The sequence below is a fragment of the Aptenodytes forsteri genome, unplaced genomic scaffold, assembly GCF_000699145.1.
Source record: "Aptenodytes forsteri isolate BGI_AS27 unplaced genomic scaffold, ASM69914v1 Scaffold366, whole genome shotgun sequence".
Taxonomy (NCBI): Eukaryota; Metazoa; Chordata; class Aves; order Sphenisciformes; family Spheniscidae; genus Aptenodytes; species Aptenodytes forsteri.
In genome coordinates, this window is record NW_008794621.1 from 2,063,427 (window position 1) to 2,077,796 (window position 14,370).

The following is a 14,370-nucleotide window of genomic DNA, read 5'->3' on the forward strand; positions in this document are numbered from 1 at the left end:
TTGGTCGGCTCCTCATCCATCCCCAGGCAGAGCTCCATGCACTCCAGCTGGTCATTGACGTAGAGGGCGACACCCCCTCCTCATCTCCCCTGCCTGTCCTTCCTAAAGAGCCTGTATCCCTCCATCCCAACACTCCAATCATAGGAGCCATCCCACCACATCTCCGTGATGGGAGATTCATCCAAGTCCAAAGCAAATATATAAAACTTGAGCCCAAATCCAAAGTCTTCTGCAGTCCCCTCAAGCCAACATCTTCACAAATGCTGGATGAAATTCTTCTGTCCCTCCAGGTTAGCATAGCCTCTATGTGCTTCTCACCTCAGATTTGGCCCGAGCCCCTTTGCCATCCTTGCCCTTAGAACAGGTAACTGGGCCAATTTGACTTGTCTTCTGGGGTGCACTGAGTCAGCAATGTGTACTGAATTGCCTGGCAGACAAAGCAATAGTCGTTCTCATGAACCACCGAGGCTGGACAGGAGAAGAGTACCAGGTACAGATGGGACTTTCAGACACACTGTCGTGCCCCAGAAGTAAGTGAAATTTGGCCATCTGAGTAATTCCAACATTTTTGAAACCGTTGCACTCTGCTTCCAGGAGTAGCTTTTTCACTGTTGTTTTTTTTGCCCGAAGGATTCTCCTGAAAGAGTATCTACAGCACTGAGCAGGGTTTCTTTCTCCTCTTTCCTCCACCCTAAGCACAAGCCTAACAATGTGGAGCTGCCACAGAGGGCTGCAGCCCAAATATGAAATGGGGCCAGGTGCCTGGCTGGATGCCCTCCCAGCCTGGTCCTCAGGAGAAGAGACATCTGGACATGGAGAGCTTTCCAGGTGATCCGTGTGGTCCAAAGGCACAAGCACTATTTCCTGGCACCCTCACCTCTTTTTCAACCCTTCCATGCTCTTCCTTGGGGACACACTAGGGCCTTGGTGCCTATGTCTTCTTGCTGATACAGTGGGATATATATGCATGTAGAATGCACACTTCCTATATGTAAGTGACACCTACTACCTGGCTTTATTTGGCAGGCTGGCTGATACCGAATTCCTCTATGGGGAAGAGTGGCCCTGGGAAGAGGAGAAACACCGAAGACAACATTCAGTGCTGAGAAGGGTCAAGAGATTTCTCAGCGTCCATGAGGGCCCTTCATCCCCGGCTCACCGGCGCTACAGTCGGCAAACAAGTGAGAATTCAGTGTTTTTCCCAGCAGATGAAAAGGGTCACATCAGACGTTTGCAAGAAATGCACACAAGAGGGAGACACTCTACCTCAAGCTTCAAGAAGAAACATGAAGGAGTAGACAAAAATAACAGACTTAGTAGCAGAGATCTAGGACCCATAACTGAAACCTCAAGGAATGAGGCACTCTTTGGCAACAGTGACACCTCATCTGAGACAAACAAGCCAGTTCCTGAGGTCATCATCTCTGAAGCTGAGGAGAAAGCACCTGATGTGCTGGGCAAACCAGATCCGGAAACAGAGCGCACCACAAGCGTGCCAGAAGAGAAGCTCCAAAGGAGCCTAACTGAGGCAAATGTGACTCTTCTGGACTCTCCTTTTTCTCCCCCAGAAACGACTACGTACCTCCCAGGCTCTGAGGTGCATCAGTCACTTCCTACTGTGATAGGGAAGCCCAAACATGAACTCCACGGTAGTAACATAGCCGGTTTCATAACAGATTATGAGAGAAACCTTCAGCGATGGAGTTTACCGAGCTTCCATAGTCATAGTACAGTGTCAAATGCCAACGCTGCACTACCTTTAACAGATTCTGGGGCAACTTCACAACAAAGGACCTTCAGTGATGGAAAAAATGTTACTTCTGCTGCTGCTCCAGAGACGTTCGAGATGCAGCACTTATGGGAAAACCTGGATACTAAAGAAACAGACATAGTAGAATTTTCTAATGAGAAAAGTGAAAGAAAACCTTGACCGTGCTTCCCCTGCGTCTGACTGAACTTTCTGTCTTCTCTTGAAAGTGGCTCTCACACAGATTTGCTGAAAGTGCAGAAAGGCAGACACGATGCTCAGACAAGTCCTGAGCAAGATCCAACAGAGGATTCGGGCACCTAAACAGGAGGCATTGTGGTGACATGCTTTAAGCCACTTGGTCGCTGGCTTGAAATCTGTGACCCTGTGGGGAAAACATTTATGGGGAGAACTGGGAGCCTCAGGAGTGGATGCAAACCAGACAGTGCACATGGCAGAGAGCTGTGTAGGATCACCTAGAGGAAACACTAAGGTTATCAGAAGAGCCGAGGTGGCTCTGTCCACTTTGGATCCACCTTGAACACTGCTACCTTTGGCTGCTCCTTCAGATTAAGATCCATTATATCCTCGCAAGACCCACCAACAGTTTCGGTTTCTACTCAAGCGGCCAGAAGGGGAGGTGTGAGCTCAATTCCCTTCTCAGCCGGGAGAGATTCAGCCTACCATCTCTCATTGCCTGCAGGAACGCTTGAAAAATCAGGTTCCTCACTTGTGTGGGGCAAGAGCCTGCCTCACTTCTGCTGAAGTTATGCCACTACAGAGCGGAAAAATAAAAGGATTGAATATTTAACTTCATTAAGAAAAGTGGAAGAGGCAAAACTGCTGATGAGCTAGGCATGGGAGGTCTGAGCCTTGGTCTCTGCTCCTTGGAGCATGTATGTGGCATACCTAGTGGCTGTTTATTGCAAAACGCCGTTCCCAGGTGGCCTCCCTAGTGATGAAAGGGCTGTGGCACTCTGTCAAGAGGCGATGGAGCTGCAGGGGCAACTGAGCTTAGAGCTCCACTCTTGCAGAGATCTTCAGCTGGAAGCACGCAGACTGCAGTCATCCCAGGGAGACAGCCAAATGGCCCGGGACTGCTAGCAAAAATTGCTCTCTGCTTCCTTCCCCCCTCTCCTGTTCCCATGCTGCCCAGACGTACCACACACATTCTCCATTAACCCAAACCCAAGCCAGCATCAAGTGGCTCCTGAAGTTCCAGGGGTGGCCAAGCCACCTCCCTACACCTGGTAGCAACCTGGCCTTTCAGCTGCCGCTCCTGCAAGAAGTCTCAAAGCAGGCCCTGAAAGCAGCAGCAGCTCTTTGGTTTTAGCTCTCACCCACATCTACATGAATGCAGTCCAGAGCGTGATGCTGGCATCCCCCCGCGAGTGAGTATCCAAGCAGACGATCTCCTTAGACAAGGGAGAGACCAGGTAGCTCAGGGGTTGGGAAGAACAGGGAGAGGGGGAGACACAGAAAATGATGAGGCTGCAACAGCCAGCAAGTGGTGTGGACTGTATGGACAGCAAGTCCACCCAGCTCTCTTGCTCAGAAGGTTGCACTTCAAACAACAAACCAGCATCTCTACCAGGGTAACTGGTAGCACCAGTGGCTCCTGGAGTCTTCAGGGCCCCCTGAAGCTGGGAAGGAAATGAACGGACCTGCCTGCTCCTGCTCCTCTGACCAAAAGCTTAGGTGAGGAGCCCTTCCAGTAGGCTATCACATACAGCAGGACTCTGCTATCTCATCTGGGTAGGCTTTGGAAAAAAATCAACCGCCCTCCCCACTTCTACTTCTTCCAGCTTGGTTTCAGTCTGGGAACCAGCTCCTGTTGGTGTGGATTAGACATGATCTGAGCAATGCCACCCTTTCAAATCCTTCAAAGACACTAGACAAAAGCTCATGTATCCCCATCAGTTTAGGAAGCAGAGGACACTTAAGCCCAAGGAAGAGCTATTTAAACTCATACTATGGGAATTTCAGGTATGCAGAAAAGCCAAGCACAGATTTCCCAGGCACCTACAGAGCAACTTCTTCACACTGTGAGATGAGGTGACGCTGGTGTCTGACAGCAGCTGAGTAGTGAGGTTTGATCACAGTTTTGGAGTAAGGCGTTCTGGTGCAACCTCACCCTTGCCTCTTCACAAGTCCTCAGGCAAATCAAGTTGCTATGTTCAGGTTTGACCAACACAGTGAAGACCCTGACAAAGTGAAATTACATTGAAATAAACAGCACCTTAGCCTAGCAGTCCTATTTTCTGGATGGCCCTTACTAGGCAATACCCAGCTTCTGGCAGCATCCTCTAGCTTTTCAGTCATCAGAGCCCCAGACTGCTGACTGACCCTGGGGAAGAGGACTCTCTTGGCCTGTGACAATGCTGGAAACACATAGTTTTCCCTTCCCTACATCAACATAGAAAAAAAGATTTTCCTCCAGCATTCCCTCTTTCTTCCCTATTCCCTATTTCTTCTTTTAGCTGAAGCCACACTTTTCAATTCAATATTTTCTCAATTTAATTGCATCTGCAACTGTCAAGGAACGCCATTTACCAATGAGCTTAACTTTAACAAATGGCAAATTTATAGTATAAATGAGAAGTTTAAGGATACCCAGACAGTTCCAGTCACACAGCTAGACCCAAAGATAAAGTAATTGCTGGTCTCCTTGGGAGCCTGAAGCACTCCTCCATAGCGCTTATGCTCTCCTAGACAGGAGAGCACTACAGGTTTTGGGGGAGTTTGGCCGTACTCCTCCCAGCTGCACATGTATAGGAAGGGTTTTCAGCAGCTATGGAGAAAGTCTGCCCTATTATCTAGCTCTCTTCTCACAGTACACAAGCTTGAGGAACATGCTTCTCCCTGTAAGGGAATTTAAACCAGAAATTAGAGATGACTGTAAAGTGCCCACTACAAATCCACACTGAGGGTCCGGTACCATCACACTTCCTCACTATCTTCCTTCACACAGCTTCCACCAGGGCTTAAGGTGTTGGAGCCAAGTGCTCATCCTCCCCAACCCAGACGTCAGCACGTTTCATCCCAGCACTGCTAAGCCTGAAGAAGCCTTCCCAGCTTCTCATCGTCCAGCTCTGCTCATCTTCCATCACCTTCTTCTCAGCCTGGCCGCTACCTAGGATGCACACTGGTGCTTTCCACCAGGACATTATGCATCTCATGGGCAATAATTTTGTTACCTCTCCCACTCACTCTGCCAGCACTCCCTGGCCCAGCGACTGTGTTCATTCTTCGATGGAGGCTAAGGGTGGCCACACAGTAGCCATTAGGTAGATAAAAGCTTCAGTTAAGTCCCACAGAGGTGGGACTTGTCTACTATTGTCTACTACTACTTGTCTACATGTCTACTAGTAGACATGTAGACGCATGTTAAATTAGGAATGACAGCTCTGAAGTCCCACGATGTAATCTGCAATACACAAATAGCATTTCACACATAGCGGGCCAGCTCCAGGTTAGCTATCTATTCTGTTCATTGCTTGTAAAGAAGCTAGTGCTGGGATGAGTTATCAGAAAAATTTCCTCTTCTCATTTAGTCTGTTATCTCACTTTTGCAAACATCTGTGGGCTCTGATTTGTATTAAATTATCTTTTGGGATTATGTGCTCTCTTAGGCACTTCTCTCGGTAAACTATTTGCCTTAGCATGGTAAATGGACTATTTTAGCAAACCCAAAAGTTTACAATTCATGTTCATCAGTATAAACAATGTCAAATTATTGCATGAATAAAGGCATTTTGAGAAACACAGTCGTCTTGACTGTACTGAACTGTCAAGAAGCACTTCTGGCAAAGGTTCGACCTACCACACAAGTCAACTTGATGTCTGCCAGGAACGACAAGGCAGACCTACAGAAGCTGGCAAAGCTGGAAAAGACTGAGGAAAGAATAGGGCTAGGATAGACAAATAGGTCAAAGCAGCACCCATCAAATGGTGTTAATCTTGAGCAGGATGAGATATATCAGAACAAAGAGAGGGCCGGTCCCTGCACGCGCTGCCTGACTTTCCACCTATTTCTAGGATGTGTTCACGCTCTGCACTGGAATTCATAGAGCCAAGATGCCAGTGCAGGGACTGACCAGGTGTAGGGACACATCCCACCACCCTTAAAATCCTAATAATCATAAATAACAGATCTCTAACTCTGACTGCAAGCTCAAGTTTGAGCAATATATGTGTATTTTAGAAATAATGGAAATGTACCAGAGTGTTAAGTCTGCTGCATAGTAGAGAAAACAAAAATACCCCGCTGCTGTTAAATGAGTGATAGGGCTTTATAGATGTTTGTTTGTCTTGGTTTATGACCAAACAAATGACATTTTCTAGACAAATAAGTTAGCTCATGGTCACTTTGTTCTTTAAGAGAGATATGGACAAAGGGGAAACAAGGCAAGATTGACCTGAAATACACGGTAACTTCGTACAGCTCAATCTCATCTGCAAAAAGAGGCAACTGGCAGCAGAGTCGCCGTTGTAGAGGTTTAGCCTGGATGCCAAATGTGTAACACAATGTGGCTGCAAATAGAGTCGTGAAAACGTGCACTGGAGAGAGGGAGTATTTCACACCGGCAGGCGAGATCAGTATTTCAGAGATCCTACAGGCAAATCCTCTCACTTTAGTAATACTTACTGAGTCTTACAACTGAAGCCTCAGAATCTAAGGGGCCATGATCGTAATGCTGCCAAGGCCAGTAATGGATGTTGCATTTGGTCTGTGTTAAGCACATCCAGACAGGCGGCAGTAGCTCCTCTCGGCCCTGCCCTGCCTGGGAGGTGCCCAGGGCTGGGGCTGCGGACATTTTTTGGCTTTAGGGAGACACAAGCAGCCCCAACACCCCAACACGTCCCATCTCTCCCCTCCAGGCCACAGAGCAACCTGGATTTTCAATCGCTGTTGCACCCTCTCCTCCCCCTCCTCTCCGGCCTCACCGCAGAGAAACTGCTGTAAGAAAATAAAATATAAAATGAAACTGAAACAGCGCTAAGTCCAAAGCAGATTTTGCTTGGTTAAGTTTTATTCACGTGTACAGGGGCAGCATCAGCTTTAGCAATCCAAACAAATACTCCAATGGGTATAATTCAGGTGAATCTTCTGTTGCTAAATCAGCGCAGCTACCTGTGGCCATTTCACACCTCTGCCAGCACTGAAGCTGCTGCCGCTGCTGACAAGAAGTGACTGAGGAAGGGGCAGTAGTTGTCTAGTGCTGGTGCATTGGTCTCGTAACTCATCTGAGGTGGAGGGACGCTGCGGTATCCTTTTGCAGCACCCTTTGCAAAGGTTGGGGTCTGGTTTTTGTAACGTGAATAGGTGCTGCTCCCAGCTGCCCGCACTGCCAAGGGGCAGAGGTGTCAGGCGCTAAAAGTAGCACCTGACCTAAGACACGGACACTAAACACCGAGATCCAAAAGAGGAAAAAAATGTCAAGCGAGAATGAACCCAAGGGAAAAAGCAGGTTTGAGAGATGGCATAAGGAGCAGGAAATTGTGTGCAAGGAACAGTAGTGGAAATTAGTGGCCACACAGGCATCAGTCAAATTCCCCTTTATATAAACTGGTTGGAGCAAGCCCATATAAAGAGAATTTACCTGGCACTGAGGAAACAAGGTTGGACAAAACCCCAACCGTGGAAAATAGTGAGGAAAAGGAAAGCAGTAGGAAATGAGGTGGAAACTAGCACACAAGAAGAAAAAAGGTTACCCAGAGCAGACCAGACTGGGATTAGTTTCCCCCACTTGTAACTGCTATCTTGTCAGCCTGGCACTGTTCAGCATTTTTATCCTTCCAGCGCTTTTGCAAATCTTAGTGCTGAGCTGTTTTCACTTCATCCTGAGAGCTGTGGTGTCCATCAGTTATTCAGAAAAAATTGTTTCTCAGTTGTAAACATAGAGATTGAACCAAACTACATGATTTGGGACAAGGATCACCCCAAAGCCCAAACACGACTGCATTTAGGTCCAGAGTTTCAGTTAAAGCCCTTCTTCGCCCGTGAGTTGAAGATCATTACATTAACGTTCTTTTTAAGGCAGTATAAATGCTATTATGACTCAGTAGTAATCCTTCCTATGAACAGCTTTTGCAAATCCCACTCTGTCATTCCCACGGTCAAAAATGCAGTAAAACGCAGACATAAAGACATCTCCTAAAATCCAAAGCGGGCCGGTGCGAGTGGTGATGTCGAGAGACTGAAAGCCGCTCATGCAGAAGGTTTGGTCTTCAGTAGACTCCTGGAAGGGAAAGCACGTGTCCTTGCGGCTGCCTGCTCCAGCCCCGGCTCGGGGAGCGGGGACAGGGAAGCGGGGAGCCCAGGGATACGCACCTTTATGATGTATTGCTCTGCTGTCAGCTTGTACTCATGGTGTCCGATCGTGAAGCTTATGTGAGGCAAGCTGGACAGTCTTCTGCAGTCTACGAGAAACTGTATGCGATGCACTGATTGAGACAGGATCGGTTTGCCTTTTATTAAGTATTGGCCTTTGAATTCAAGACTTTTGTGGCAGGTAATAGTGAACTTACTACAGAGAAACAGCATCAGGCTGACTTACGGCCCAACACTGCCCTCCGGCTTTCCAGCTCCTGCACTGGGTCAAACCAGCCTAACAGCCCAGACCACTGCACCAAAGCCCCTAGGGACCCAGGGCTGATGAAAATCCTCGCGAGCCCCAAAAGGGACATGGTGAAGGAGCACTCTGACATCCCCCCTGTACAACTCGGAAGCAAAACTGAGTGTGTGAGCCCCAGTGAACCCATGTTAGCAAGGTTTGCTGAGCAAAAGTCCTCCGATGCTCTGGCTGGGACTGGGTGGAGGGAGCTGCCTCCAGCCCATGCAGGGAGGGCCCTACAGCTGCAGCTCACCCCACTCCCTCCCCTAATGTCATAGGTTTAGGGAAAAAAAGCCAGTGAGGAATCCGGCACTTTATACTCTGCCCTGGAGTGGGATTTAAAGAGCAGAAGAAGGACTAAACTCTGGCATAGCCATTAATTTCCATAAATAATACATTCACTTACAGTAATACAGAAGATCATTTCCTGGCCTTTCTAGTTATTTCATGAAACAACTGGCATATTAAATGGCACTGCAGAATGCTCCAAGCCCCGGAGGGATCTTTGCTGTAAACTGTAGTGTTTAAAGTCATTGTTTTAGAGGCTTCCTATAAGGAAGAATCTACTTTTGTTGTTGTTGTTAAATCTGCTTTATGAAAACATAGCCCTAAATCTTGTGTATACTTATCAGGTGTCATACCATTAGAACAAAATAAACCATGGGATACAGAGGGAAAGGGTAAAAAAGCCACTATAATGGTTTGTAGGATACGAGAAGCAAGACACGATTCATTTACATAGCTAGTACATCCAGAACAAATTAATCCTTGCTGGAAAGAGATAAAAGTTCTGGTAAAATCACTGATGGATGAACCTACTTATAGTGGGATAAATTCGAGCCAATATACTCAGCCTGTCTGTGGTTGCTACAAAAACAGTCACAGAAAGTCTTATTTTCAGGATGCTTTTTTGCAGAATCTGAGATGCTGGCTGAGTGCTCTTACGTCAGCACCGGAGTATATAAACTTATACTGCAATGACCTGTTTCTTGTTTATATTACACTAATATAAGTGCATTGGAAATACATATTTTATCTATATCCATTAGTATGTACCATTATAAAACCAACTCGTTATTAAAGCGTACTGTTTGACATGTATCTGAAAATTTGAATAAAAATGAAATTTAAGGTTTAATTGAGAAAGAATCAGAAGCTTCACGAGTTACACAGATGCAGCTCCAAGTTCTCCTCTTAGAAAAGGAGGCAGATTAAAAGTCCACTTTTGTCTTTGATCTGTGCCCAGTGCACTGGGCAATCGTAACGGTCTCAATTTTCTTCCAAGTGCAGTTTTGTGTCAGGATCAAGACAACTGCGAAGTTAACAGCAACCGTACGCGGCAGCTTTACTTGGGGCACTGGAGCTGTGGCGACGTGGTAATTACCCGTGGGAGTCAGCCAAGGGCCAGCAATAAGGCACAGTAAAAATAAGCTGCTCTCTCCCTGGAGGCGGGTGGATTTAGCTGTCTCAGGTTTGTTATCTCAGTGCTTTAGATACAAGGGTTCAGTCATGCCATCTGAAAATTGCCAGCAGGGAGATGGAAAGGGTGGCAGAGAGACATCCCAGCCCGGCCCGCAGGCAAGGCAGTGGGAAAGCCTAACCTACCTTCAGCAACCTCAGCTTATGCAAGCCCCCCAGAGAGGCACGGGGGGCTGGGAACCGCAGGTGCGGGGCCGGAGAGGCCACGAAACGATACAGAAAGGCTGTTTTGGCCCACTGGAGGAGGTGGAGGTGCTCATCAGAGGGCAGGCGGGGATGGGGAGGACCGGTGGGGAGTGTCAGCAAGGGGGACACAGGAGAGAGCGGCAGGGAAAAGAGGAAAACCAGCGAGGAGACAGAGAAATAAGGTTCACGAGGGACAATAAGAGACAGCGAGGTCTGTCCTGCACCCCGTGGCTCATTTGCCAGGAGCCAGCGTTGCGAGCATCACAGATGTGCGTCCCTCCTGGGAGCCCCAACATGACACCGCCTGCTCTGCTGCAAGCTGACAGTCAGAGGTCCTGTCAGTGCAACCATTGTGGGGCTGCAATTACGATACCTTTCCCGTTCCATTTGATGCTGATGGGGCTGGCCATCAGCACCGAACCCCTCCTGGCTTGAGCGAGCCAATGGCTATAGCCAGGGACTTTGGAAGGAAGTGCTCCTCTGATTTTCCAAAATAAAATTCTCTCTGATGTAAAGTATGGATCAATTCCTCAAACTGACGTTCCCATTATTTCCTTACACACCAGTACTGACGAGTACGGGAGAGGAGGCGGACACTTGGGAGGAGGGCTGGAGCAGCAAGGCAGACGGGTCGAAACAAGCATGGCTCTGAGTTCAGTGCTGTCCTGGAAACAAGGCTTTCGCTGAGACCTTTCTGAGCAATTATTTAAGTTATTTTCCCACCCTATAAGCTCTTTGCACCAAATACCAGTTTCTCTTCCTTCTGGCTATATAGTTTTTACCTCTCCAGTATGCGATGGGCTTGCCCCAATATACTCCTGTAATCTCCTGATTTGTGAAGAGGGGCCGGTGATAAGAGAAGTGCCTGAGTCAACGATGGCTTCGCAGCCGTGCGAGCAAAATGCCACCCGGCCCTGGATCTTTATGCTGCGAATGAAAAACAAAGCATCTTTAAGCAAACGGCATATACACTGTGACTGAAGAAGCATATTATTGCTAGCTAAAGTACCAGAGTACGGTCTGAAGCTAAAACTAGCTGCCAAGCTTTCCCAGCCTTAAAAGAAAAGAACATCTTTAAAAGACAAGAAAGTAATAAAAGGAAACAGCATGAGGAAGACTTCTCGCTTGGGGACCCACTTTTCTCTCTCAGGACTCCTGCAGCCCTAATCATTTGTTGCCTGCTGATGAATTTGTCCTCAACCACAGGTGTGTGTCCTCATCGATTTGTGCAGCAGAAGAAGGACCAAAGGGACACTGACTACTTTGACCAAGGTTAACAGGAAAGATGAGAGGAGGACCTGGAGCTGGATTCAGTTCCTGGGTGCCTTAACCTCTTAACTGAATAGCCCACCAAGAGTCAACTCAACCATTGGCGTATCATATTAAAACATATTAACATGCTCTCCCAGAAACCAGCTACCCATGTCACAGCAGATTTACAGAGCTAATAAGCCCCAGTCTCATCCTGACAAACCCCCTCTTTGAAAGGCACAGGGGTAAACCCCTGCAGCCGAGTCCTCCTGCATCTGTATTGCTAGGTGTTTCTGTCTCTGTGGGTTTTACCTGGGGAGGTGAGTTCCACCAGGTATTTAATACATACATACATACATACATACATACTTGTTCAGGTGTATTTGCCAGTAGCTTTTCTCAGTGACTGGGACCCAGTGGATTGAACCTTTGTAGAGGGAATGGTCTATCCCCCCCAGAATCAACTCACCACCATTCTCGGTGTCATCTCCTCTGAAAGCAGAAGACAGGTTAACACAGACATGGGAGTGTGCCAGCACGTGCCGATGAGATTACACTTAAAAAGCAAAAGACAAACCACAGGCCTTTCTAAATTCAGATATGGATGGCTGAAAGGGATTATTTCTAAATTATAACTGCGTATGTCCCAACTTAGAGCCTCCAAATAACCTCTGAGAAGACTTACTGTAGGCTGCCAAGGGCTAAGATAGGCATCAGGAGCAGGTTGAGCCAGTTGCTGTTCTCACCTCAGAATAAACACTAAATAAATTGGTGGAGTTACAGCTAGGTCCAGATGAGGAAACAACATTTCCTTCCTGAAATGTGACTACTTGGGTGTAGCATGGCATTTCTGTTCATCTGCACTGGCCAGAAGGAAACCTTCGGCAACTCAGACATGGTGAGTCTGAGCTGGGAGCTTTTCTTTTGTTTATGACCAGCTCCAACAAGAATAACTCGCCGTCCAAAAATTCATGGTCCTCCCCAGCACATTTTTCCTTTTCACTCCACATTTTTCAGTGTCAAATTGAGAAAAAAAAAAAAGAAATGGGGAAAATTATTTTCTAGAATTGAAGATTTATACAGATGCACGGTTGTCTCAACAATTAAAATAGATTTGCTTCTTTTTTGGCAGTGTCACTTTAAACACTGACCTTTTCAGATAGAAAGAGAAGACCGGCTCCTCCACCAGCTGCTGGTTCATGATGCTGTCAAACACGGGCAGAGCATTGCCCACTGCTAAGGAGGGGTAGCCCAAGCCCAGCACGCCATCAAAGTGGGCAAGGGCAAAGGTTGTTCCTGGCTCAAACACCGACTCGCCAAAGTCCTGTCCCTTGATGGAGATGTTACTTATCTGTTTGGTACAAGTGAAAGTAAAGACACCATCAGTTACAAGAAATTAGCCACATTTCAGATCCATATCAATGGATTAATTCAGTTTATAAAGCCTGGATATCCTTGTGTGACTTGCATCAACATAGCAGGTGCCCATTTGGTGAGTAGGCTGCACCGATTCCTTTTAATACCTTAATTCTGTGGATGTTTCTGCATAAACCCAGTACAGTACCCAAGGAGAGAAGCAGAAATGCAAAATAAAATCTTAGGGATTTGGCTGGGTAGCCCGAAGCTGGAGCAGCACCCACACCTCTCAGCACCCGGCTTGGTGGGACATCACCCTGCCCTTGCCTGAATCAGGCAAGGTCTTCCAGAGCAAAGCCAGTATCTGAACTGCCCTGAAAACAGTTGACCTGGAGGCTGACACCCATTTTAGGTGGAGGCTCACCTGCAGCGTGTCTTTGCCAGCAATGCCCAGAAGCTGTCCCGTGCCGTACTGCAAGGAGAAAGCTTCCCCTCCATGCTCATACGAATCCGACAGAAAGGACTTAAATTTCTGGTGCACCCCTACACAAAACAAATGACACCTGTGCACCAAGGGGAGGTCCCAGCACCGCGCCTGCTCCCCAGTGCAGAGCTGGCCGAGATGCAGGCAAGGCAGATTTTTGCTTGTCTTACAAGGAAGGCGTCAATGGAGGTGTCTGTTCCCCCACAGGCAACCCTGTTTTTCTGTACCTCGGAGGTTATTTTGGGTTTTAAAGGCAAATCAAAACAAAAATGGGCATTTCCACTGCTATTTGTAGCTCTCCCAGGTTTATTTTCATGCCTTTTACATCAGGTACCTCGTGGTGCAGAGGGATGTTTGGCAGCTGCAGCCGGCGCCTGCCCTGGCTGCAGGGCAGCGCAGAGGGGCAGAGACCGAGGAGCAAGCCAGGAAGGGGAGAGCGGCCCTCGGGGGTGCTCCAAATCCTCCCCTCCCAAATCCCTGCTGCAGGAGAACTCCTTGGGAAAGGAGAAATGGCCAATGTACCTGAGACACAAGGAGCGTAAGGGAGGGTAACATTTCTTACTGCATGCTTCACTGATGCAATAAGCAGAAGGGACCCAAAAATTGGAGGAGCCGGTGTCAAACACGACGGTGAACCTCTGTGGCGGCGTGCCGACGCTCACAACTCCGTAGTACTGTGCCTGGGGGAGGAACAACCCGGTCAGCCCCGGCCTGCCTCCCAGTGAGCTATTCCTGAGGAAAAAGCAGACCTGGGAGCATCATGCAGTGCTTTCTCAGGGGGTTCAGTGCAATTTCATCTAAACGTAAATGCACACCGCAGGGAAGTGTGTCTGGCTCCACAAGTGGTTGCGGGCAGCAGATTTCACTCCACCTGCATGCATAACAGTGCAGCATTTTTAAAGCTTTTTAAGCAAACACTCAGTCGGGTTCCCCATGAAGTCAACAAGCCCTCTTGCACCAACTTCAGTGGTGGCAAGGTCAGCCCCAAGACGAAGCTCTCACACGACCACGTGGGCTTTCAGGCAGCTCCCTGCTGATGTCAGTAAGAAATCATAGAATCACAGAATCATGGAATCATTTAGGTTGGAAAAGACCTTTTTCCAAAAAAGTTCATCGAGTCCAACCGTTAACCTAGCACTGCCAAGTCCACTACTAAACCATGCCCCTAAGCACCACATCTACACCACATCTTTTAAATACCTCCAGGGATGGTCACTCCACCACGTCCCTGGGCAGCCTGTTCCAATGGT

At 47.8% G+C, this 14,370-nt stretch overlaps 2 protein-coding genes across 3 annotated transcripts in view; one reads left to right on the forward strand and one right to left on the reverse strand.

The window, feature by feature from the left end:
- The window catches only part of BEST3 (bestrophin 3), a 27,217-nt gene extending 23,059 nt beyond the window's left edge, over window positions 1-4,158 (forward strand). For both annotated transcript variants that reach the window (XM_009273217.1, XM_009273218.1), the window contains one exon: window positions 1,027-4,158. In XM_009273217.1, the coding sequence (XP_009271492.1) occupies window positions 1,027-1,930 (904 nt within the window). In that variant the 3' untranslated portion in view covers window positions 1,931-4,158. The remainder of the gene's footprint in view (window positions 1-1,026) is intronic.
- Window positions 4,159-7,703: 3,545 nt separating this feature from the next.
- LOC103893920 (cathepsin E-A) overlaps window positions 7,704-14,370 on the reverse strand; it is a 9,580-nt gene continuing 2,913 nt past the window's right edge. Inside the window, exons 3-9 of the mRNA XM_009273220.2 lie at window positions 13,683-13,800; window positions 13,061-13,179; window positions 12,432-12,631; window positions 11,650-11,772; window positions 10,812-10,956; window positions 8,082-8,180; window positions 7,704-7,989 (exon numbers count right to left, since the gene is read on the reverse strand). Of these exons, the coding sequence (XP_009271495.1) occupies window positions 7,810-7,989; window positions 8,082-8,180; window positions 10,812-10,956; window positions 11,650-11,772; window positions 12,432-12,631; window positions 13,061-13,179; window positions 13,683-13,800 (984 nt within the window). The 3' untranslated portion in view covers window positions 7,704-7,809. The remainder of the gene's footprint in view (window positions 7,990-8,081; window positions 8,181-10,811; window positions 10,957-11,649; window positions 11,773-12,431; window positions 12,632-13,060; window positions 13,180-13,682; window positions 13,801-14,370) is intronic.